Here is a 25,434-nt window from a genome sequence, read left to right as displayed (position 1 = left end):
TTAAATGACTTTGGAAGTAAACTGAATTTTCAGTTCTTTCTTTTCTAGGTACATATCACTCCCCTGATTTAGGCCTGCCAATCAGTTCAGCTGGAGCCCTTGGGGATTGCTTTCATTTCTCACAGAGGACTATAAAGGTTGATTGGCTTGTTCTTTAGAAACAGAGGCTCTGGGTCCCTTTTTGCCTGAGTTCATATATAGGCAACATCACCTGCCAGCTATGTGAATTGTGACCTATTAGCCTTTCTGTGAGTCAGTTTTCCTATTGATAAAACAGGGTTAAACATAATGTTCATGCCTTAGGTTTGTTGGGATGATTAAATGAGATAGTGTGTGCTGTGTGCTTATCCTGCACTGACAAATAGTAAACTCTTAATAAATGCCATTATTGTTGCATAGGAGTGATACCACACAACAGGGAGGCATGCAACCACACAAGAGGAGACTGCAAAAGTGGCTGAAAGGTTTTTATTGCTGTGTTTGGCCTAACTTGCTTCCCTATCTGTCCGATCAGAAATTTGTTAATTGGTGTAGAAAGGACTGATGAATCTTAGCAAGTTCCCCTAACCCGGAAAGTAAATTACATTCTTTCTGGAATTTGTTTTGACTTCTCTAACTTCTCCCTAAAGGCCCATCTCCAGCCACTCCTGACCTTCACCCACTGCCCTGCTCCCATTTCAGGACACGGGAGGGTATGCCCTGACTTCTGTTTGCACACTGTGACTCCACTGAGGGGTCTTGTTGCTTGAGAGCCCGCCCAGTTCTGGATGAAGTCTCCTGATTTCTGCTCACATCCAGTAAAGTTCTCAGTGCCATACTCTAAATTCTATAATCATCACCTGTTCTGGGTATTTTACTGGTTCTTTTGCTCAAATATTTATGTTATACATTTGGGAAAACACCTTCTGATCATTTTTCTTTCTTCCTTAATAAAACCACAGAGACTTCTCCTGTTCAGACCACTGGCACACCTGATAGATACTTGTTCTCAGATGGTTTGTCTCTGCAGCCACAGAGGATTTATGTGGAATTTCCATGCCAGCGTTAAAGACAGACACAGCAACACCAAGAAGGTTCTTGTGAAATATATGATTAGCACGTACCACAGGAATTAATAATTTTAGGCAACTGTCTTAAACTGTAACCACATTGTTTTTCTGGGGAAGTTGCTCAATTTATATACACAGAGCTTCCATGAAGGGCTGCATTTTGATCAGGCAACCAGCTTCATTTAAAATCCATATCCCCAAAGTACTTTGATACTTCTATTTAATATGCACATGCTATATTGCTTTGAGTGACAAATTAGGGTAATTTTCTTGATAATTTAATCCTTTTTGATTCCTTTCTCTAACTCATAAAATTCTAAGTGAACACAATAAAACAATACTGTCGCTAAAAATAGTTCTTAATACATTTTTTCCCCAGAGTCAAAAATAAAAGTTTATTTTTGAAAGAAATGTAATAATTATACAGATTTATCATTCACTGGTAAAAATAATTTCATTGGACATTGTGCCTACTTTCTTCCTTGGGGTTTTATATTAAATAGTAACTTTAAAAACATACAGCTGGTTTGTTGGATTTTAGTAGGTCAGCATACACACCAAAAGTGTATTAAGGTGGACTGCTCTATTTATTGATTTACCGTGAATCTGCTACAGGCTGAGGGCAATTGTCTGCGGAAGGGGCGGGAGGCCCATACATGATCGAGGTCATGCGCATCTAGCCAATTTGTAAGACGATCCCCCGCCCAAAGCCATCAGCAATCCTTAGCATAGGGGCACACTCATGCATTCCTGTCAAGTCATCTTGTGAAAGGCTGCCTGCTTCCAGCTTGGCTTGGATGTGCAACCTTAATAAAACTCACTGAGGTCTGGGAGAAAATAGCAGATCTGCAGCAGATAGGGCAGAGGAAAGGGTCTAGAGTATGTACAGGCAGCTGACTCAGGCAGGCTCCACGCTGAACGGTTACACAGAGAGGAAACAATAAATCTCAGCTACTATGCAATAAATATCTCAAGTTTTAACGAAGGAAACTATCATTACAGTGAAATAAAAAAAAATAACATTTGAGAACAAAGCTAACAAATGGCTAGTTTTCTATGATTCTTCTGCAAACGCTTTCTTTGAGGGGGAAAAAGTCAAACAAACAAGCAGTTTTACCTGAAATAAAGAACTAGTTTAAAGGTCAGAAGAGAGGAGCAAGTTTTGCGAGAGACACGGAAGGAGAGTGCTGGCAGTACAATGACAGTTTTCCTTTCCTTTGCTTTCTTCGCTGCCATTCTGACTCACATAGGGTGCAGCAACCAGCGCCGGAGTCCAGAAAACGGTGGGAGAAGATATAACCGGATTCAACATGGGCAATGTGCCTACACTTTCATTCTTCCAGAACACGACGGGAACTGTCGTGAGAGTACGACAGACCAGTACAACACAAACGCTCTGCAGAGAGATGCTCCACACGTGGAACCGGATTTCTCTTCCCAGAAACTTCAACATCTGGAGCATGTGATGGAAAATTATACTCAGTGGCTACAAAAAGTAAGTGATTGCTTTCAGTTTCTTAATTGCATGGAGCCTTTTCTCTTCTTGCTCTGCAGCTAACTTAGCGTTCCTTAGGGGGGCATTTGTGTGTTTACCTTTTGCTCCACGGGGGCAGTGTTTGCAAATGCAAGCCGGCTCTCTGGTTTGACTTTTTGGGTAAGCCAGGGTTTCTGGGCTTATGTAAGCATTTGAATGCAGGGCGCTCCCCCCTCCCCGGATTTGTGCATCTAATACTGGCACCTTATGACAGCTCTGCTTTTCTCTTTTTAAAAGTTTATCTTGAGTGTTCAGTCTGTCGAAACCCAAATTAAAAAAAAAAAAAAAGAAAAAAAAGAAAGCATGCAACTTTTAAGCCAATTGGTGGAAAAAAGAAAATCATAATGACAATATTTATTGAGGATCAAATCAATTTTACACCAGAAAATTTTGTGCAGCTAGGGTTTTGCAATTGCCACAAAATGTCCATTTTTTTCAATCTTTATAATATTTATTGGTTGAATAAATTGTATGAGTAGAGGGAACTGTTAATTTCAACAAGTGGCAGGATATAGAGGACTTATTTCTGTCATCTAGTTCTTCTGTACTTGAGAAAAATCAAGAAGAAGGTTTAATGTGGACTCATCAGGAAGGGATTATTTGTCACAATGAGAGGAGAAATGCAGCCAGCAGTGGCTGTTCACAGAGACATGCACCTGCAGATTTAGACTGAACACATTAAGCAGGATCTGCATATTCCTGAAGTACCTCCTTTCCCAGGGATTTTGTGTCAGAGACAGTGCCATTTGGGAGTCTCAATATCCAGATGAATGTTGATTTTGGATATGCATTCAATCCCAATTTATAGGAATCAAACTGAACCACTGAAAAGTTTGCATTGAAACTGTGCCTATTAAACTATGAGGACACTTTCTGCAGCCCTTTCTCTCTTTACTGTCTAATTGTGTAACAGGTAAGCAGCAGTAAGTGAATTCAATTGACTGTTACTAGAATGGTGGTAATGTCCCTGTTTGTGAAAAGCTTCTCCCCCGATCATTACTAACAGATTCACTTGGTGCATATAGACAGGACATGAACGGGCTTTTTTAAAGGTAGTCTGTTACCCTTTAAGAGGATAAAAGATAAGGATGGGACAAATGCTCTTTTTTGTTGCTGTCTGGTCACAATCATTTAGGTCAGCCCTGCTGAATCATGCCGAGTAATAGTTGTTCTACTTTTGTCCACTAGGGACTGAACTAAGATCACTGTTATTTCATTTGACATGTTAACTGGAACTTGGTTGTTCTAGAATTTCCAAATTCGGAATTGCAGTTAGTCTTCTTATTACAGACTACAGGTGAAATATCAATAGGTGGGAAGAAGGAAAGAAGGAAAATAGAATTCTGCAGTCTTTTAAAATCTGTAGCTTAATTTTCAGGTGATAGTAGTTACAAATAGAATGTCAGTTTTTTCCCTTTGGCAAACCTTGTTTCCATAGTAAAGAAATGAATAGCTCGGTTGAACAGCTTGTTATTATTCTTAATATACCATCCTATCTAGTTTTTTAATGAGAATCAATCATGGTAAATTGGTCTAAATTCTTTCAGGGGGACCTAGAGGGAAATTTAGTCCCAAATTGTCATGAATGATCTATTCTACCAAAAATGTAATGTTTTGTTTGCTTAAAACATACAATGAAAATGGTGATTCAAACATAGAAATGCATATTTTGTGTTGCTATGCAATTATTCAGCAGTGACAGGGTAAACACATAATTCTACTGGGCTTAAGTCAAGTCATGTACACATTTCGTATGTTAATTTATTTTGTGAAATAAATTTGATTCTTGTTTACATTGTTCTTGGTCAATGATTATGCCACAGCTCTCAGAATATAGCCAAACATAACTATTGAAATGTTCTTTGGTTATATGGACCCTTGCAAGAATGAATCAGGCTGAATACTTGCTGAAAATGTCTCTCAGTTGGTATGAGTCAGAGCAGTTCGGTTTGACTATTGTCTGTTTAAATTTGCATATCTTTTGTCATTGTTAATGTGATTGGTTGGAGGATCAAGAAACCAAATAAATGCATTCAGCAGAGAATTTGCTAAAGGCTCTCATAAATTTCCCTTAATTAGAGGTTTCCTTCAATCCAAATTCTAAATTTCTTGTAATATATATTTATTTTTATCTATCAGATGGACTTTTTTTTTAACTGTAACCATTTGGTATATTCTAGATTGCCACTTGTACTACTTATATTTTTATTCAAATTAATTGGAGTGGGTAAGAAGCCATGCACTGCAGAAACCCAGGCTATCAGTGTATGTAAGTGAAATTAATTCATCCATTTATTCGACAAAATAATTAATCAAAGAATGGTGATTATTATGCAGCGCATGGCATCACTGTCAGGAACGTTTCTGATGTAGAATAAATGAGTGTTACCAATGCTAGTTGATAATTTATGTTAATCTGTTCTCTTCCTTGAACACTGGTGAAGTAGAGTTTTAAAAATTCTTTGTAAGACATGAGCCATCATTAGAAGTCACTTTAAGAGACTTACATTCTCAAATTTCATTCTGCCACTTCTCTGGTCTTACAACTGAACATGAAGAAAAGTATGCAAGGGGGCAAATGATTTACTGGTCACCATAAACACTGGAATTGTTATGGCACTGATCTCCTGACATGAGGGATTTAATTGAGAAAGACCAACTTTCCATGGGAACTTGTTTAGTAACATGAGGTAGGCTGACAAAGTTATCTTGACTTGTCAGATAGCAAAGAGGAGCATGACATTGATGCCCAACATCACAGTTTTATTGGGTGAAATACCTGGATGTGTGTCTGAGTTTGACTTTCTTCTATCATATAGCTCCTTTTCATATTATTAGCAAACGTATCACTTGTCTGACAGTGAATACATCTTGGATATGTAACAATAAGTATAAATGATTATTGTGTGTTTGCCCCTTTGTCATGATCTCTTCCTACATTTCTATGACAGAAAGGTATTAACATCCATACCTGTTATGGATTGTTATTGCTATTTTTCTTTTATATGTCAAAGTTTTACTAAGATGCAAATTTTAAATATTTGTATTTAGAATATAAAATGTTCTAGAATGTTTAGAAGGTGTGTTTTGCTTTTACCAAATGTTTTGCTGGCTGGTGACTGTGCAATATTAAACCATAAAGGATGTGTTGTGTTTTATTTTCATGAGGGGGGGACTTTATTTTCATGAGGGGGAACTTCCTAATTGTGTGAAATGAGTAGAGAGTAGATGAGTACGTTTTTAATAATTTGTCTCTAAACTTGAAGACATCTTTGATTTGTGCATAGAGATTGGAAAAAGTGGCAATTGCCAAGAAAATTCAACAGGAATGACTTCTTTTAAATCAGGTTTGTGGAAAAGTCCTTACCAAATTCCTTTTAAGAACAGACCCTTGATCTTTAAGCAAGGGAGGAGCCCTTCAGAATCTGAGTTAATTTTTCAACCAATAGTTAGGTTTTATTGTTTTTTACATTTTAAAATCAAAAGATCCAAGAAGTAATAGACACCATTTTGGTCCTGGAATCTGGGCAGTTGGAGCTATCACAGCTTATGAGTTCTCCCCAGCCTGTTTTCATTGATGGAGCTCAGGTTTTAGAGCTGAGGCTGGTGGGTCCTTTCCTGTGGGTATCTGCAGGCCTTCTTTACCCATGACTCTACCCTTCACATTGAGGCTCTTTAAAATAGTGCTCATCTCATATATAGTTATTGGTTTAATTTAAAATGAATAGGAATGTGTCCTTTGCTTTCTTACCCCCCCCATAGTTTTCCATTATATAAGAACAAAAATCCAGATTTTTTACCAAGAAGTCCTATGTGATTTGCCCAACCCCTTTAGTGGCCTCATCATTTATTACCTTCAAACAACATTCCAGACACTCAAATGACATTGCCCTTCTTGTTATTTCTCCAACAGACAAGCTCATTCCTGCCTTGGGCACTTTACAGGCTATTTGTTCAGCTCAGAAAATTCTTCCCCCAGCTCTCACCATGGATGGCTCCTCCTCTTTATTCAGGTCTTCATGTAAAAGTCCTCTCTGAGCACCATCACTTCCTACCTTTCCCATTCTGCTGAATGACTTCCTATCATATTGTGCTATTTAATTTCTTCATGACATTTACTCCTGTGTGATGTTATATTATTCATTTTCTGTCTATTCCATCTTCCTCTACTAAGAATGTGAATTTCACTAGAGCAGGTTTCTTGTCTATTCATAGCATTCCTTATACCTAGAAGAATGTGGAATGAGTGACGATATTCTTGCAGACTCTTAGCTCTATGAGGTAGGGACTATACCCATATTGTTTACCAATTTTTATTTATGAATATTTATTCCTTTCGGTAGCAGATTGACCTCTAGAATAATGCCTAGAGCAGCATTAGCAGAGAATGCCGTTGACCCTTTATTTTGCAGATTTTGCATCATCTAACTTAACCCACCTGAAGTAAAAAAATATTTGTTTAAAATTTGTGTCTACACTGAAATACTGGAACACATACAAACTTTTTTTTGTCATTATTCCATGAATAATATAGTGCAATCTTTAATATAACATTTACATTATATGAGGTATGATAAATAATGCAGACATTTCAAATACATGGGAGGGTGTCATGTGTTACATGCAGATCCTAGCTATTTTATGTAAAATCTTAAGCATCCACAGGTTTTGATATCTGTAGGGGGTCCTTGAACCAGTTCCCCATTGATACTAAGAGATGACTATGCCTTTTTTTTAATGAATAGAGAGAAATGAATTCCATGGATAGATTTGAACTATAATTAAATATATATTTTAAAATAAGACCCAATTATATTCCACATACTACTTAGCTATGTAATGTGAGAAATTTTTATTAATATTCTGAGTTCCATCTTCAATATCAAGCAGCAAACTATAGCCCTAGAGCCAAATCTTGCCTGCTACCTGCACTTGTAAATAAAGTTTTATTGAAACAGAGCCACATTTTTTGTTTTTGTGATGCTTATTGATGCTTTTCTCCTACAAAAGCAAGTTGAGTCATTGCAATTGAAATCAAATAGCCTACAGCATCTCAATTTTTAAATATCTGGCCTTTAAAAGAAAGTTTGCTGACCCCTGCTCCCTGCCCAATATCACAAGAAGAATTAGTATTAATACTGGGACCATTGCAAGGTAAATTGTGGGGATTGTTGTGTGGGAAAAACATTGCCCTTCAGGAGGTCCAGTAAGCTTTAGGTCCCTGCCAATTGGCGGAGAGCCTGACTAAGCCATTTCTTGGCTTGGTGTCTGGCATGCTGTGAGGTGACATTTCAGAAGAGTACAGACAAGGGAATTTCATGTCTTTTCTTTCCACTGCCCATCATCCTTGAACAAAGAAATATTCCCAAAGCAGATATATGTCAGAAAAGAAAAAGCACCTGAATAACGATACAGGTCCCCAATCTCTGGATAAACAGGTCTGGGCTCCATGGTCCCCTGCTTCCTGTACCTGTTTCATCCTGTTAGTTGCAGCATTAACAAGAATGTTGACAAAACTCTGGAGACATTCTGTTTTCTTAGAAATGGGACTTCAGCTCAGCCTCTTGCATTCGGTATATTTAGAAACTTTTTTGTCTCTGTCACTTGTTTTAGATAGAAAGATTAGAGAGAAGTGTTCTCACCTGTGCAGATGATGGAACAAAGAAGCAGTAAGAGAGGTGTTCAGCTACAGAATACAGAGCACTGGCAGCCCCCATGCGATAATTTGCTAATTTAGGGGGTTTTGCTTTCATTCTGCAATGGTCTCTATGCAGACACATTAGGGGTCTTTTCCTGCTTTGTGTTCCTCTTTTTCTTTTTTTAATACCATAAGCTATATTGTATCATTTGCTCTAATGCACAAGCCTAATTACATTCTGAGTCATCCTTGATTCTTGTTCCAATACAAGATCATTTCTTGCAGTGAAGTTGGGAAATTCCAAATCCCCTTTGGTTTTGGACCCATGGTCTGTGGGAGGGAGGGCCTCTTAGTGTTTAAATCTTTTTATAATGTGTACACAAGATGTACCCCCTCTGTTATCAAAGGAGTTTCTAAAGAATGAAGCACTCTGTGGAGTGCTTTTTATTTGGGGGCTATTTACACCTGGGGTCTGTACCTGAATACTCTTCTCTAAGTCTCATATAGAAATACTAGAACTGAGAAGCTCTCAGGCTTATTTGGTCCTGAATAACCTGGATTTCTTTGTTGATGTAAATGATCTGAATTTCTTCCTTCAAGTGAGTGAGTGAGCAGAAGAGCAATTTTTAAAAGAGAAAGGGAAGTAAAACATACAATGCCAAATACAGACCTACTGGTAGCTAAGAATTTCATCAATATTACATCTGGGCTTATGTGGGTTTTTATCTTTCATCAGTAAGTATTAGAAAATGAATATTACTTATTTATACTATAGAGTCTGTATGGGAATGAGTTTCTTAAGTTTTCCTGAACTATTGAATGATTATGCAAATTAGCACAGATATCAACATGTGTCTAAAGTAAACCCACAGCTGAATGTTAAGAAAATGTAAGCACAGTGTGAATGTCTTGAATCCTTAGTGATAGAAACACATCAGCCAATGCCAAATGGTCAACTTGTAAATTTCCAGGCAATGACTGGTGACAATTTTGAAAGATGATGTATTTTCAAGTTTAATTGATAAGTATATATTAACTCATTAGGGGAAAATTTATAGATAGGCTTGATTTTGTTTCTTAAAGCTGAATGAGTTACATTACAGTAATACACAATGAAGGATTTTTGCTTCCCAAGAACCAATAAGTACTCTAAAATCCCAAATTAGCTGGGTAAGGTGATGCACACCCGTAATCCCAGCTATTTGGGAGGCTGAAGCATAAGGATCATGAATTTGAGGTCAGCCTGGACAACTTAAAATAAATAGGGCTGTTGATGTTGCTTAGTGGTAGAATGCTTCTCTAGCATGTACAAATTCTTGGTTTAATCTCCAGTATACCCCACCCCCACCTCTACCGATACAAACAAACAGAGGGGGAAAAAAAATCTGATTCAGGCCTGGGGATATAGCTTAGATGTGGAGTGCATACTTGTTTCATGTTTGAGACCTGGGTTCAATTCCCAGTACAATAAACAACAACCAACAACAAATAATCATCCAAATTTCATTTCCCCTATAAACCCTTAAGGAAAGTCCTGGGATTTTGTAAAGCATTTTAACACTATTCTTATCTTCACTATTAATATACAGCAGACTTTCATAGTCCAGTGGGTGTTTATTTACAACTCAAGATTTGTTGTTCAAAGCAGGTCTTGGCATCACTTGTCTTAATTATGCAGATGTAAGATGCAGAGAGTGTATCCTCATCACCAACATTACCAGTGTTATCATCATTTTCCTATTTCACTCACTTTTTTAAAAAGAATAGAGCTATCCAATGTCAGTCGTTTCAATATTTATTGAATGAATCAATAGGTTTGTTTAATAAACTGAATATTTAATGACTTAAAATGTAGAGTATAATGACATATGCTGTGCCTACAACATTACTGCTGGTTTTAAATTCCTGGCAGTACCATTTACTTGCTGTGTGATCTTGGGCAAATTCCTTCACTTCTCTATGTCTCAGTTCATTATGAGTTAAATTGAGGTCATAACAGCACCAATCATTATAGGTTATTCTTAAATGTAAACATAATTTACATAAATTACTTTGTGTAAGTTGTATCATACCATAAATGTTAAGTAAGCATTAGTTATTGCTAGGGACAGTTCTAGGTTTAGTATTAGTTCCCTGTTGGAAACTTTTCCTCAAACTATTAGAATATTCTAATATTAGAATACTTAGAAGAACTTTACATGTTTTAATTTACTGACTACTTTTAAAAGCCAGTATGAAGTAGAAAGTATTATAATTGAATGAATCACTTGCCAAATGAAGAAACTGAGGGATGGGGAGAGGACACCACTTTTCCACATGGCTAAATTGCAGGCCAGCAGCCAACCTGGGGCTGTCTGACTCCATGACCTATGCTATGAACCAACCATGAGATTAGCAACAGCAACTTTAACCATGTCTCCTCCTGTCAATCCTCAAACCATTAAGTCCATTAAAAAAATTTTTTTTTTCTGTAGTTGCCTTTGTGTATAAACCCTTAATTCTTTCATACTAAATGAGTTGCCCTTTTCTCAAATTCTGTTTCAGACAACCATTTGTCCCCAGCCCAACTCTAAAGCTGCATGGTTAAATTGGTCATGGCACACAGGTTTTGCTGCTGACAGAAGCACAATAGCCAATTCTCTCTGCCCTCCCACGGTCTGTTGACAGACCAGGCAACCCCATCTGCATTCCCTCCCACCTCTCTCCATAGAAGCACCATCTTCTTGAATGTATAGAGCTTAATTGAGTCTCACTATTTATCTGAAAATTTCTAAAACACAGAGAAAGGCTTACAATTGCTTTACATGGTGTGAAGCTGCCTCTTCTGAATATCTTCCATTCAATTGAATGACCTCCCTCTTGGATTTATCTGAAGGCAATCCTGTTTGGAAAAGAAACAGCACATTCTGGAACTTAAAATATTATTTGCATGCACTTTATTTTAGCAGGTCAATCCGAGAGTTGTAAAAATGAGGAGAAAGGCCTTGCTTTCTCAGGCAATGACCTTTTATCTCACTTCCTATTTTATTTATCATTGTCCCTATTAATTAAAATATTTCTGGTATTTTGGACCAAGGCCAAGAATGTTGCTACTTGCAGGCAATTGTGACAGATCTTCTTCTCTTTTCTTCTGCTGGTGGAGGCCTGAACACTCACAAGCCTGGGTTCCATAGCTGTCTCCATAGCTGATGAAGATCAACTACAGCAGATGGGAAGACTCCAGGCGACCCTAACTGCCCTCTGTCCATTTTTCTTCATAGAATCACCAAAGGAGGGAAGACAACACAGGTTGAAGACAAATTTGAATTCAGTTAGGATTTCCATGTACTTTTATATGGTGAGATAGACTAAAACACATTTTAAGAAACCAGACAACTCAATGTGTGTCTGTTTGTTTGACCTCTGCTTTCCATTAAATGATGAGAGCCAGCAGTGTGTGGCATGTGGACACCGTAGGGGCCTGGCAGACACTGTCAGGCTGTACATACGCCTACATGCATGCTGTAGAGCTCAAGCTATCTGGGGGCAACTGCATGGTCAGTGAAGTGGTCTGAAGGATTCTAGTGCTGATGCTGAATGATGGGGTCTTTTCCTGTCGTAGGAAACTGTAGATCAGGGAGGACCCATTTCTCAATTTTAATTTTCTTTCTTCTTCCTCCCCCCTCCCCATCCTTTTCATCTTCTATTATGTCAGCTGATTTTCCTCCCTTCTCAAGAGATAGCTGACAATATAGCATGTACAAATTCATGGAGGCTGGGAAGTGATCGCTTATGTTTGGTTGTACAGTTTGTACTTTAGGAGACACATAATTATGGATTGATCTCATCCATATAACACAATCTGCAAAGAGGGGAATGGTTGCTGGATGTTCTGTCATCAAAGGAAGTATGAAAAAGAATATTCCAATAATGGTGTTTAGTAACAAATAGGGTATTCCAAGGTCTACTTTAGTCCACAGTATCATCCTCCAAATAGATAAGTACATGTGTTTTTTTTTTTTATAAATAATAGATATATCAAAGCAATTTTATAGATAAAGAAACTGAGGGCCAGTGGAATCAAATGATATTTAGAAGTTTGCCTGTCTACTTGGACACAGATGTAAAATTTGAACTCAGACTTTCTGAATGGGTAAATCTGAGAACTCTTTATTATTTTCTCCTCTTTGGCATTTTCTTTCAAAAATTAAAACAAATTCTGAATGGTGGGGAGCAGAGAAAAGGTTAAAATGAAGGAAGCTTTTATTAAGTTTTTGGAGGATATGTCCATAATAAATAACCTTCATTTGGCAATCAGAATAATTTGCCATATATAGATTTTAGGTTCTATAAGATGCTTACTTTTCTTAGAATAATTGCTTTCTAGTGCTCTTTCTGTCTTAGGACAGTTTGTGTGTGTGTGTGTGTGTGTGTGTGTGTGTGTTTTAATTTAAAAAATCTTTCAGTGGCAAATAATTCCTTGATATTTTTCCCCAAAATGAGTTATTTAGGCATATAAATGATTAAAACTGAACTACAAGTGTAAATTCCACAATCAGCTCTTCACTGAGAATTTGAAAATTAAATGTATATATCAGACTAAGAAGCCTTCATATCAGAGAGAGAAGGAATTATTAAAATTTTGTGACAATTATGTTTCATATGGGACAAAAACTTATGTACTTTGAGTTCATAAATCAAACTTGATCAGTTTGCAATGAAAAAAGTTAGTTTGGAAATGAATTATCCTGAGCATAAGTTATCTCTATGTATTATTAGCTATTATTTTGAAATAACTTCCTTTGGATCTAATTTTGGAGATCATGGCCTTAAAAGTATCAAAGACAATTAAAATATTTAAATAAAACCCTATAAGTTTACTAAACATTTTTTTTATATTTCAGATAATTCACTAAATATTTTGAAAAATCTCTCTTCTGTTAAATACAAAATATCCCCTGAGGAAAATGAGGTTAGCATGTGTTTAATCCTTCTCTTTTAAAATCAATGGTAAGAAGGAGATTTTATGTCAGGGAGACACCCAGTGCTATTTGTCCATGGATGGGAGCATATTAGAATCTTTGAGGAAGATGTAGTTTGAATTTAATAAGATTGAAAAGGTACAAGTAAAATATATAGAGTATAGAACTTGGAGAACAATCTTGCATTTTCCAAAGATGATTATAACAGTATCTCTTGTCTTACATGCTATCCTCCTGTAAAGAATTCCCTTTGCCTTGAATCTTTCTGAATCATTAAAGGAAATTAAATTTTATCTTGTTTATCACAACACTCACATTCAGAGGCTTGAGCTGCCATGTTAGAAGTCCACCATGTTGTGAGGAAGTCAAGCCACCTAGAGGAGGACATATGAAGGAGCTCTGGTTAGTGAGTCCCCATATCTGAATCATCCTTGCCCAGTCTGTAGACATGTGAGTAAGAGAGCCTACACAGGATTATAGTTCCCACCCACTCAGTTTCTTCAAGCTTTGGAGCCAGGGTCCTTCTCATCATGGAAGAGAAGCAATCCATTGCCATTTTACCCTGTCTAAAACATTGACCCATAGAGCCTGTGACCCAATGAGCGTAATCAATTGATTGTTACAAGACACTAAACTTGTGGATAATATATTGAACCCACAGTTAGGACTGGAATGGTCACCAGATACCTAGGCTTACATGCAGCGCTTACTGTGCTGCCTATCACTATACTTGTCACTGAAGAACAATGCATCCGACATGGACTCTGCATTCCAGAAGTTTGCACTTAGGACATCATTAGAATGTCATAAGTCCTGTATTGGTTCTGAAACCAGTACTTTTTTCTCCCTTTTCTATTCTTTTAAGTTAGATATTTCAGTTTCACATAAATTTAGTAAGATTCAATAGATACAACTTTAAGACAGCATATACCTTTGTGGTCCTTTGAATAAAATTGTTGTCAGTAAGAATTTTTCTACCTTCTCTTTGCAAGAAGCCTCAGGGACCAACAAAACTTGGAGCAGACCAGTGTTCCATAATGCCAAAATGATATATGAGTCTTATAGATAACATTGTTTGTAGTTTTTCTGATCATTTAAAAATTATGAAAATCTCAGAGAATTCACATTTTTGAGGACTCTAGGAATGAAGCTTTTTTTATAATCCTACACTACTTAACCTGTCATGTTCAGGCTGTAAGTTTAAATCCAGATGTTTCTGAAAATTGTTACTGAGCATGGCTGACTGGTGGTCTCCCAAATGTAAAACAAGTTAGCTGCATCTGTTTGATTCCCAGTGGTTTGGAATTCCTGCAATAAAATCCATCCCAGATTCTTCTCTTTTCAACTGATGAGCAGGGGATTCAAACTTAAATGAAACAGGTATAGGAACATTCTTAAATGTATGATGTGTTTTGCTTATTATATTACATACTGATTGAAACTTACTGGAAAACAGCATAATAGTGAGTACAAAAAAAAAAAAACGCTAAGCACTTTTATATCCTTTGACTCAGTAATCCAACTTCTGGGAATCATTCCCAAGGAAAACAGTTTGACAGAGGGAAAAAGCAATATACATGAAGGTGTTCACTGCAGCCATCATAGCAGAAACACTGGAAATCGTGGGTATTATTAGTCACTAGGTACTTACTATGACACCTCACACACATGATCTCTAATCCTTCAAAAGAATTTGAAAGATAAACAACATTATTTACAGGCTGAAAATGAGGAAACCGTGTACAAGTTCCCCCAGGCCATAAATGGCAGGATCAGTAGACCCTCAACCCAAGATCATCTGGTGAAAGGCCTAGACTTCAGTGACCCACAACCACGACCGCAGCTGTTAAAAACGAAATGTCCACAAGATGTTGACTGAACCAGTAGGTGATATGCCTGAATAAATTACAGTAGTAAAATTAGAAGCCAATATTTTGACCATTTAGTTTACACAAAGTTCTGGGTTGGATAGTTCAAGTGTGTTATTTCATTCTCACAAATCTGTACCTAGATACTATTACTTTTCTCATTTTTTAAAATGCCATGAGCATGTTATAGCTCTGATTGTGTGGGAGGGTAAAGTGGGAGGTGAGGTTGAGTTTGTAAGTATATTTATAAAACTGTCAACAGGGAATATATTGCAGTACTATTAATAACAGAAACAATATTCACAGTGATTAATTTAAGTGATAGAATTGAAGAATATTTTTTTATTTTCTCTTACATGCTTGCTGTATATATCATGCATTATGAGCTTGCCATTTTCACAATCAAAGTAAGGGAAGTTTAAATTTTAATTTTTAATTAAAAATAGGTCTTACAGACTGAGGTTAAATAAAAATAGCAGGAATGATTTGGAGAAAATGGGATCATGCAGACTTGACTGAATTGCCATTATTTTTCAGAGTAACTGTTCTTAGGGCAAGAAAATGTGAAGGGGTCTTTAGAAATAGTAGCATAATCCATAGGAAATAAAATCTAGGGGAAATATTTTAGAGCGGAGAGTTTTCCCTTATTTCTCCTGTCTCATCTTTCATAATTTTCTCTATGTTCCAGCTCTTTCTAAATCCTGCAGTTCTGTTACAATATTGTGATTTCTTTTCCTTCCCTAAATATGTGCCTGCTGTGCCACAGAGAGTTCCAGAATCCCTCCTGCCCCATCCTCCACACAGTTTTTAATAAGTGTAAGGATGGAAAGATGGATGGACATATGAGGTAAATGAATGGATAGATTGATACAAACCCTGCAGCTCACTCCTATGTAATGGAGTTTCCTGGAGAAGGTAACAAATAAGATGATGGAAACTTACTGTCAAGTTTTTCATGGACTTGGACATAAGCAATAATTGGATATAGAGAGAGCAGGTTTAGAATTTGCAATTGTATGAAAGGGTGAATGACCAGAAGCTGTGACAATAGGGAGAGTGACCTTCACACCCCAGACTCTTCCCTAAGGCAATAAGATAACAAGGCAAACAGATAAGGAAAACAGGTAGATCATCAGGTAGTAGGTACAGTTCTGAGCATAAAATTATAATAAAGGTAAAAAAAGTAATTCAGAAGTGTTTGTCAAAAAGATAATACTAAGATTTAAAACTGGGGATATCCCAACAAGCATGCTTTACTCAAGTAATAGATACTATGACAAATGCAAGTATTTCTGTATTCGTATCCTATAGAACTGTTAATTTCAGGCATCTTTAAGGATAGTTCTTAACATTAAGTAATGTGAGATTGAGTCCATCTGTCTTCCTGAGTGAGAAAGGGAAGGCCAATCATAAGGTCCTATAAATTTATAAATGCAGAGGTAAAGAGCCCTTTCTTTCTCCCATACCTTTGTGTATCTTGTGCATTTGCAATTTGTATAGCACAGAATATCCTAGGGAATTGAGTCAGATTACTCTCCTCAGGTCCATAAGTCTTACGTTGTAGTCTCTATCTATTTAAAATTACACACTTGTACTGTCAGGCAGGATATATGCATTATACTCTTCTATTTGTGTTATATATGAATGCCTTCATAAATGAATGCTTTTATTCTTTGAAGTTTGTTTGATCCTGGGAATTTAAATGAATCCTCCTGGAAAAAAATCTCAGTGGTTCCATTTTGAAAACAAGGGCATTAAATATTTCAGGAAGAATCATTTCAGTACCAAGAATCTGTTCAAAGAGGCAATAAGGTACACTAAATGATATTAGCTAACCAATGGGTCTCATGTGGCCCTTTTTTCTTGAATCTGATCTTGTGTTTTCAATTGGGTCATTATACACTTCTAAGAATATGCATTTTATAATACAAACTGTAGGTAGAATTCTCTTCAGCATTTATCAAGTGGCTCATGCCTTACAATGCATTCTGTGCCTTTCTATAGCACAAAGAGATTCCTGGTTAATATTAGGAGTGTGCATGCCCTGGTAGTCCTGCAAGTTTCAGATAGAATATGAGTAGAAATCTGGTTCTGTGAAAACATAGAAATTCCATGTTGCCGAGCAAGAATAACAGTCCTGTAACATGGGCCATGTGGATATTTAAGCAAACACATATTTATGCCTAGAAATAAAATATGCTCACTGGGAAACTCACATCATCTTAAAAATACACACTCCTCTTATATTCTCAAGACTTTACATCATGGAGTCTTATTCACTCTAATGACCCCAATCCCTGGAGACCCCAAACTAGGTGATATTGTGGTATTAGGAATGGGGAAGCCATTTACTTTCTTTATGATGGAAATTAGAACTCTCCAATGAGTCAGTTCTTCTGTTCTTTAGCAAAAAGACAAATCACAGTGTTTGTCATGGTTCTTGATTTTGCAATAGGGGAAGGTGTTATTGCATAACACATAATGCACGTGTGTATGTATTTTTGTGTTTATGTGCATGCATACAGTTTTGCTTTCAGCATGTGATGGATCATAGATGTAAACTAAACAGGATTTGACTTCATATTTCTTCATTTATGAAATTTAAAAGTTTCTGTAGTTGCTCTGCCTCAAAGAAGGGAAGCATGATTCCCCATTCCTTAAGGCTGAACTGCACAGAGTCACACCTTCTAGAGAGTGCTGTCATGAAAGAGGGGAAAGGTAACTTTACACTAGAGAGACTTGACCACCACTTCCTCAAACTAGATGACTAAGGTCAATATCAACAGTGCTAAGTCATTTTGATAGTATTTCCGCTTATCAGAACAGCACAGAATGTCACTTTTCTTCTGTGATCTCTTTCTTAAAGCTCATAACCACAGTCTAATTATGACAAAAACATCCAAACAATCTCAAGTTAGAGATAGTCCATGAAATATCTAACAAGTACTCCTCAAAAATGTTCAGGTCATCAAAAAAGGGAGTAGACCCTAAGGGGACATAATGAGTAATATGGAATTTTGGATGGGATCCTGAACAAAAAGGACATTAGGTAAAACTAAAAGCAGAAAAGTGTGGACTTTAGTTAATGACACACAAATTCCAGTGAAGGATTTTCCTGCCCTGAATTCAGTAGAGAAGCATGGTTATATAGTGCAATGGATTTCTTACGAAGCTATATCTGCTAATTCTGTGTAATATGAATAACTCTTCTCTAAATGAGAATCTAAGAGCCACTTGGCTGGGCATTACCCATAATGCTCTTTATGGGTAGCTTTTTGAAGAAGAACAGACATGCAAAACAATGTATTCTGACTTCTCGAATCTGAAGAATCCTCTGAAATCTTCTAAAAAAAAAAAAGGCTTTTCCTACCTGCCACAAAACCCTGGGATACTTCCTAATGTTTACAGGGGACATGATAGCTATATGCAAGAAAGTTTATAGCTTTGAAAAGCAAAGACCTTTGTGAGTATAGAAAATTGAATTGGCCAGATCACTGAGGATGAATTAGGTGCAACTTGATGTATTTTATTAGCCTTCTGCAATAATACAAATGTAAAAAAAAGTTAGTAAATTTGTTAATAGCACATACTTAAAATAACATTACAACCTCTCTAAATATCTTTCTTTCAAGTCCTTAGGTTTCAGGCTTATACGTTGAGTAAAACTGCTCAGGCTATCATTTTCTTTCAAAAAGCATATTAATTTCTTTTGTCTATCACTGAAAGAACTACAAGTGGTAGCAGGACAAGAATTCAGGCTATATCATCATTTTATTGAATCATATACTGTAAAACAAAATATTCTCTAACTTTTTTTATTATGTTCCATTACATAAGTACTTTGTTTTGTGAATCCAAATATGGTTTACGTGCCTCTTTTTTTTTTTTTTGTAACAGCTGAAACAAACATTGCACAGATTGTACACAACCAATTGTAGAATATTCTCTGCTCACTTGATCCTGTAGAGAGTAGTTAAAGGCATTATTCAAGCAAGCCAGAAAAATCTGCATCATGTTATCTATTTGTATTGCCTCACAAAAAGGTATTTTTAAGATGTGGTATGGTGGTGGTGTCCATATTGCCTGATGTCAAATCTTATCACTTGGTAATTTGTGACAAAACTGTTGTGTGTTAGCTAAGAGTTTATGAAGTACAATTGGAAAGCCAGAAATCTGGTTTAGCTTGAGAGAGAGAGAGAGAGAGAGAGAGAGAGAGAGAGAGAGAGAAGGGGAGGGGAGGGGAGGGGGAGAGAGAGAGAGAGATATCGAGAGATCTGTAATAAAATTGCATCAATTAGGAATGGAAACACATTCTACACTTTGGCCAATTTAAGGCTAATTCATTAGCTGTGTTTATTGCCTTTCTTAGTTTTCAGAGATGACATAATTAATGATATTGTCCTCCTACAGCATGATAGTGGTTTTGCCTAAAATTTTTTTTTGAAAAGACATTCTTTGTGGATCATAAAATCTGCCTAGATTTTGTGTGAATGGTTATAAAGTCTTAGTTAATGAAAATTTGCTCTCCAAGACTGCATTAATTTTTTCACTCACTGAATACTTATTTACTGATATCATGTGTTCACTCCAGCATTTGTTGGAATACTGAAGACAAAGGTGAAACAAAAATATTTTGATTACTCAGTGTCCATGATCTAGCAAGGAACTAGGTATTAACCAAGCAGTCACACAAATAATTTTAAGTTAGCATAAAATACACAGGATGATGAAACTATAAAGTAAAGAATCGAACGTGGTCAAAATTAAAAAAAACTGTTTGGGTACTGAAAATATGCATTTATAATAATTGGTTCACATTTCCCTTAATTATGAGCCCTAGTATTAAGGAGTGGTTTTAGAAGCTGTCATGCCTGCTAATAGTAACTATGACACACCATAGACAATACAAAAATTTATTTTAAGAAAAGGAAAGGAAAAGAATGAAATGAATGATCCTAATTGGTATGGCTATACTCTATGTCTTTGTGTTTATATAAAGGAAACTCTATAGAGTTTTGTGGTTCAAGCCACCAAGTAGCAAGTACTTGCTAAATTCTACCAGCTTCATCAAAGTTGTATCATGTGTGTAACCCATAACTATTATTCCCTTTTTTTGTAATCACTTGAATTTGATTCTCAAATGACTGACAAGTATTAGGGAGGAAAACTGGTCATCTAAACTGTCCTCCATGTGCCAGTTGGATAGGTAACATTCTCTTGTGAACACTTCACAACTTAATCTTAATTATAAGGATTCTTTTCACTTACAATAGGCCTCATGTAATATTCAGGAGTTTTGATCTCAAGAAGGATGCATGTGTAAGAAATGGTAATATAAATGGTAAATTAGTTTCCATTGCCACACTTTGGCAAAGTTAGAGGTCCACTCTGCTCAGCAGCAGTACCTTCTGCGTATGCCCAGTGTAAGCAGCAAGAGATTTTGAAGTAAGTGTCCTGTCCCCTTTTGGTTCAAGACCCTGTTATTAATATGGCTCCTTGTTCAAAGCCCACGGCCCATCATCACACTTACCATACTGTTTGCTTTCCTGTCTTTCCTCCTGGAAATGTAATTATTGAGGATTTATATATTCCGGGTTCTGTCTCTGGGTTTTACATGTATTAATTCAGTTAATCCTTATAATAAATTTACGGGATTGTAACTATAATTCCCATTTTAAAGGACAGTAAACTGGGAAACTAAGCTAGGGAAATTGCCCCAAGTCATAACATCCTAAGATCCAGAGTTTGCTCCCAGAGTTTGGACTCTTAACCACTGCCCTTCTGCTTCTGCTCCTCTCTAGGTCAGCTCCTCCAAGTCAGGAGTGGGCTTTTATCTTAGTAGGCATCAGTCAGCGATGTGTCCTAGAACATAGGATGGACTTGATAAATAGGTATTGAAAGAATGTGCTCTTTCTTCTCAACTGGAGCACTTTCAGTGATAGAAGAAAAAATGGGTAAAGATTTTAAGGCTTGAAAAGATTTTTAAAACTTCTCTTTCTTATACTCCTATGTGGCACCTGGAAAAACCATTATACACCGAGGTAAGTCATATTCATATGATCCCTTTTGTAGATTAGCCAGCAGTTGTGTTTACATTCTGTCATATGCCAGAAACTGTTCCCAATGCTGCATGTGTCCTACCTCATTTAATCCTCATCTGAGGTGGATGTATTTTCATGTTAGAAGTGAGGAACCTGAAGCGTGGAGATTGTCCTTGTCTCATACCTGTTAGGTGGCAGAGCAGGGAAAAGAACTAAAGTTGGCTGGCTTCTTTAGATTTCATGTTCACACTAAAACACACACAAAAACAATTATTTTAACTTTATCTCCATCTTCACCTGGTCTAAACTATATCATGCACTTAATAAATGTTTTGTTTAACTTGAGATTTAGAATCCCTTGATCCTTATGTTCTGTATATTCACAAAAGTTACTGGAGGAAATCTTTATGCGGCTTTTAAAGGAATCCTTTAGTTTTTTCCTAGAAAACTTTCATTTTTAAAAAGGTTATTTATGAGTGCCTTAAAACTGTCAACAGCTATACATGAGTTGCTATATATATATATATATACACATACACACACACATATACACATATACACAGATATATGTGTATATATATATGATTTCTGTATGTATTACATATTTAATATATTACATAATATATAATATTGATTATACACACACATCTATAATCTTTAATGATTTGTTTGTTCAAAATAAATTTAGGGCATTTGCTCTGGAGCCATAGATTTCTATTCAAAGAAACTATAAGGGCACAATGACAAACTCACTGCTTTTCCTTTATTTATACACAGCTACAGTTTTTTGGAAAAAATGTTGTTAATGGAATTCCTGTTAATTCTAGATGAACTGGAATATCTTATAAATATCAAGAGAACATATGAGAATTGCATTAATTTTCTATACTACATAATAAATTTTCCAGGATTAGTCAATTATAGCAATGCACTTTTATAATCTAAAAGTTTCTGTGGGTGGGGATTTAGGTATTGCTTGAGTAGGTCTTCTGCTTCAGTCTCTCAGTAGGCCATAATCAAGATATTAGCCAAGGCTCAAATTTCCTCTGAATGTTCAACTAGAGAAAGATTGGCTTCTCAGCTCACGTGGATTCATTTCCTCATGGGCAGTTGGACTGAGGCTCACAGACCCTGCCACGTGGTCCTGTCCAGCATTCAGCTTACCTCATTCTAACCAGCATGCTGAGAAGGCAGTAGAGTCTATTAGAAAGATAGAAGTATAATCATTTGCAGCCCTTATCGAAGGAGTGACAACTTTGCCATAGTTTATTAGAGAAAGCCGCTCAATCCAGCCTGTGTTCCAGGACAGGGGGTACACTGTGCATGAGTTTTAGGATGCAGGGTAGATTGGGCGATCTTAAAAGACTATCACTAAAACAGAAATGGAATATTTATTTTATGAGTGTGAGGGACTGAGAGGGAAACACAGCTTAACTTTTCAGAGTTCAGTTTATGACTCCTTCCTTCTTTATGAGCGTTTTGTATTTTGGGGGATGATTAGCTGGTTGATTAGTTGGTTCCCTTATGTTTGGTATTAGCCTACAGATCATAAAATCATGAAAGTTCCTTCAAAGCCTGTTATCTTATGGTGAAAGTTGTGTTGAATGTATAGTTGAACAGCAGCAAGAAATTTCTTTTCTATTCTGATTCATAATTTCTAAGTCCTTTTTAACTAAATGGCTCTCCAAACCCAAGAGTCACGTTTTATTCCTTTTTCTGTGGAGTTCAAGCAGTGGCAATCCGATGATCCCCTGAGAGAGGGTCAAGTGTGCCAGCAATGTCACACTGTAAAGGTCTATTGCATTCCACCCTTCCATTTCTAATGTCCCTCTGCTTGTGTGCTCTAAAAACCCCATGTCTGAATCTATAGCTTTCACACTACCATGATGATCCCAATGCATTTCATCAGGCTGAGTGAAGGATCTAGTCTAAGTTGGCTCCTCCTTATGTGGCTTAAGTTATATTTGTTCTACTAAGAGCCAATGTATGTTGCCTAAGAGATGGTAATAAGAAGTCTAATAGAACCAATTTAGTTTTGGCCTTTAGCTTTTGTCTGTTTTCGTCTCCTTCTCCACATCTTCATTGCCAAGGTTATTCTCATTGGCATGGTTATCTGGAAGCATGTACTTGGTTTTTTTTTTTGTTTGTTTGTTTGTTTTGTTTTTATTTTTTTTCCTTTTTTTTTTTTTTTTTTGGATACTAGGGATTGAACTCAGGGGCACTGAGCCACATCCCCAGCCCTGTTTTGTATTTTATTTAGAGACAGGGTCTCCCTAAGTTACTTAGCACCTCGCTCTTGCTGAGTCTGGCTTTGAGTTCTCAATCTTCCTGCCTTGGCCTCCTGAGCCACTGGGATTACAATTGCACACCACCACGCCAGGCACATGTACTTGTTTTTCAATTAAATAAAGTGCTGATAATTTTATCTAATTCTCCAAAAATAGAACTAGAAATTCTGTCCTCTTGAAGGTTTATAGTTAAAGGCAAAACATTTGTGGAGTCATTACATAGTTGTAATGAAAAAAAAAAAGTCATTATATAATCATATAGGAAAAAAACTGACCACGTAATTGTTCTTAGTCAGTGATTTGCTTATTAAACTGAGACTTCTGGCACTTGTTTTCTTTATTCTTTAATAAGAAATGATAATTCCTAGCTGAGCACTGTGGTGCATGCCTGTAATCCCAGCAACTTGGGAAGCTGAGGCAGGAGGATTGTGAATTCAAAGCCAGCCTCAGGAACAATGAGGTGCTGAAGCAACTCAGTAAGACCTTGTCTCTAAATAAAATACAAAATAGGGCTGGGGATGTGGCTTAGTGGTTGAGAGCCCCTGAGTTCAATCCCCAGTATCCCCCAAAATAAAAATTTTTAAAAAAGAAATGATAATTCCTGGCTTACTTGAAAAACTGAATGGCATCTGACACATTTGTATGTTTTGGTATGTAGAGAGAGACATATATACTATCAGTATAAATTTATTTTTATATTCAATCACTCATTTATTTGTGAAATTTGAACCATCAACAAGAAAAGTACAGTTAGCCTCCAGAATTTATTATTTATGGTATACTTTGACTATAACATATATCCCATTTGAATACTGGCTAAAAGTGCCTGGACTTTAAAGGATAGGCTTGGTAGCATTAAATCCGTAATTAAGTAGAGTTATGCAATTATTTTTAACATATTAATTAACTCTAAGATACCAGTGATTACAAGCAGTCTCATTATTTTAGTTGAAAAAAATAAAAGTACTGGGTTGGGGTTGTGGCTCAGAGGTAAAGCACTAGAGCACTTGCCTGGCATCTGTGAGGCACTGGGTTCTATCCTCAGCACCACATAAATATAAAATAAAGATATTGTGTCCACTTATAACTAAAAAAATATTTTTTTAAAAAAATCCAAGTACTGTCAAATAACTATGCCACCATTATTTCTTATCACTTTGACTGCAAAATATCCTTTGACTTGGGAGAGTTAAAATGTGATAGTGTTGAACTCTAGCTGAGTGATAGTAGTAACTTAGAGATGAACTAACTCTGAGCTGCTTTGCATATTGCTATGAATGCAGACAAGTAGGAGAGATCTGTTGCTTCCGGAGATTGACTAGTATGGGTGTCTTTCAGTACAATTTAGTTTATGTTAATAACTATAATTTCTCTAACTTTCCCATTGAAATGCTCCCAAGGACAGAGAGAGAGAGAGAGAGAGAGAGAGAGAGAGAGAGAGAGAGAGAGAGAGAGAATGAAGTCCCAAAAGTCCGAAGGTATATTCTGGAATGATTTGGCTCAGCTCCGAATTCAGAAATATAAAAATAGTGAGAAATATGATAAATTGTTTTTAAATATAAAATAATTACTTTGTTTATGATTTTTAAAATAAAATTAACTTTCCCTAAAGATGATCCATATTTTCCCTCTGACTTTGTGTATCCCAGGCACACTGCAGCGTGCCTGAGGGTCATGCAGCCCTGGAGACTCAGGCAACCAAAGACAATATCTGGACTTAGCAAAGGATCCTCATGATTTTTGATTGCCTAAAAGAATCTGACAAAAGGCCAAAAATAAATTGCCTCATTTCATTAAATATCATTAACACAAGTTTTCTGCACTGGAATCTATCCAGAGTTATGAAGAGTTATGTCTGTGAGGATTTAACTGAAAATTACATCGAAATGAGAGATATCTGGAATTGCCTTGTTTGATCATAAAAACTGCCTGTAATTGAATTGAATGCTGGTTTTCCTTCCTACCCCCCTGTGCATTAATCAGGCAGCAAACTGACTCGCACATTGTGTTCTGTTCATAACTATGTGTGTGCTGAAGAAATATGTACTTGGCTAG

General features: G+C 36.5%; 1 protein-coding gene across 2 annotated transcripts in view; it reads left to right on the top strand.

Moving 5' to 3' along the window:
• Positions 1 to 1,781: 1,781 nt before the first annotated feature.
• The window catches only part of ANGPT1 (angiopoietin 1), a 228,041-nt gene continuing 204,388 nt past the window's right edge, over positions 1,782 to 25,434 (top strand). For both annotated transcript variants that reach the window (XM_081266564.1, XM_081266563.1), the window contains exon 1: positions 1,782 to 2,544. In XM_081266564.1, coding sequence (XP_081122690.1) covers positions 2,248 to 2,544 — 297 coding nt within the window. In that variant the 5' untranslated portion in view covers positions 1,782 to 2,247. The remainder of the gene's footprint in view (positions 2,545 to 25,434) is intronic.

Source organism: Spermophilus citellus (assembly GCF_964194105.1).
Source record: "Spermophilus citellus genome assembly, chromosome: 14".
NCBI lineage: Eukaryota > Metazoa > Chordata > Mammalia > Rodentia > Sciuridae > Spermophilus > Spermophilus citellus.
The sequence above is the reverse complement of the archived record's forward strand: the minus strand, read 5'-3'. Positions and strand labels throughout refer to the sequence as shown.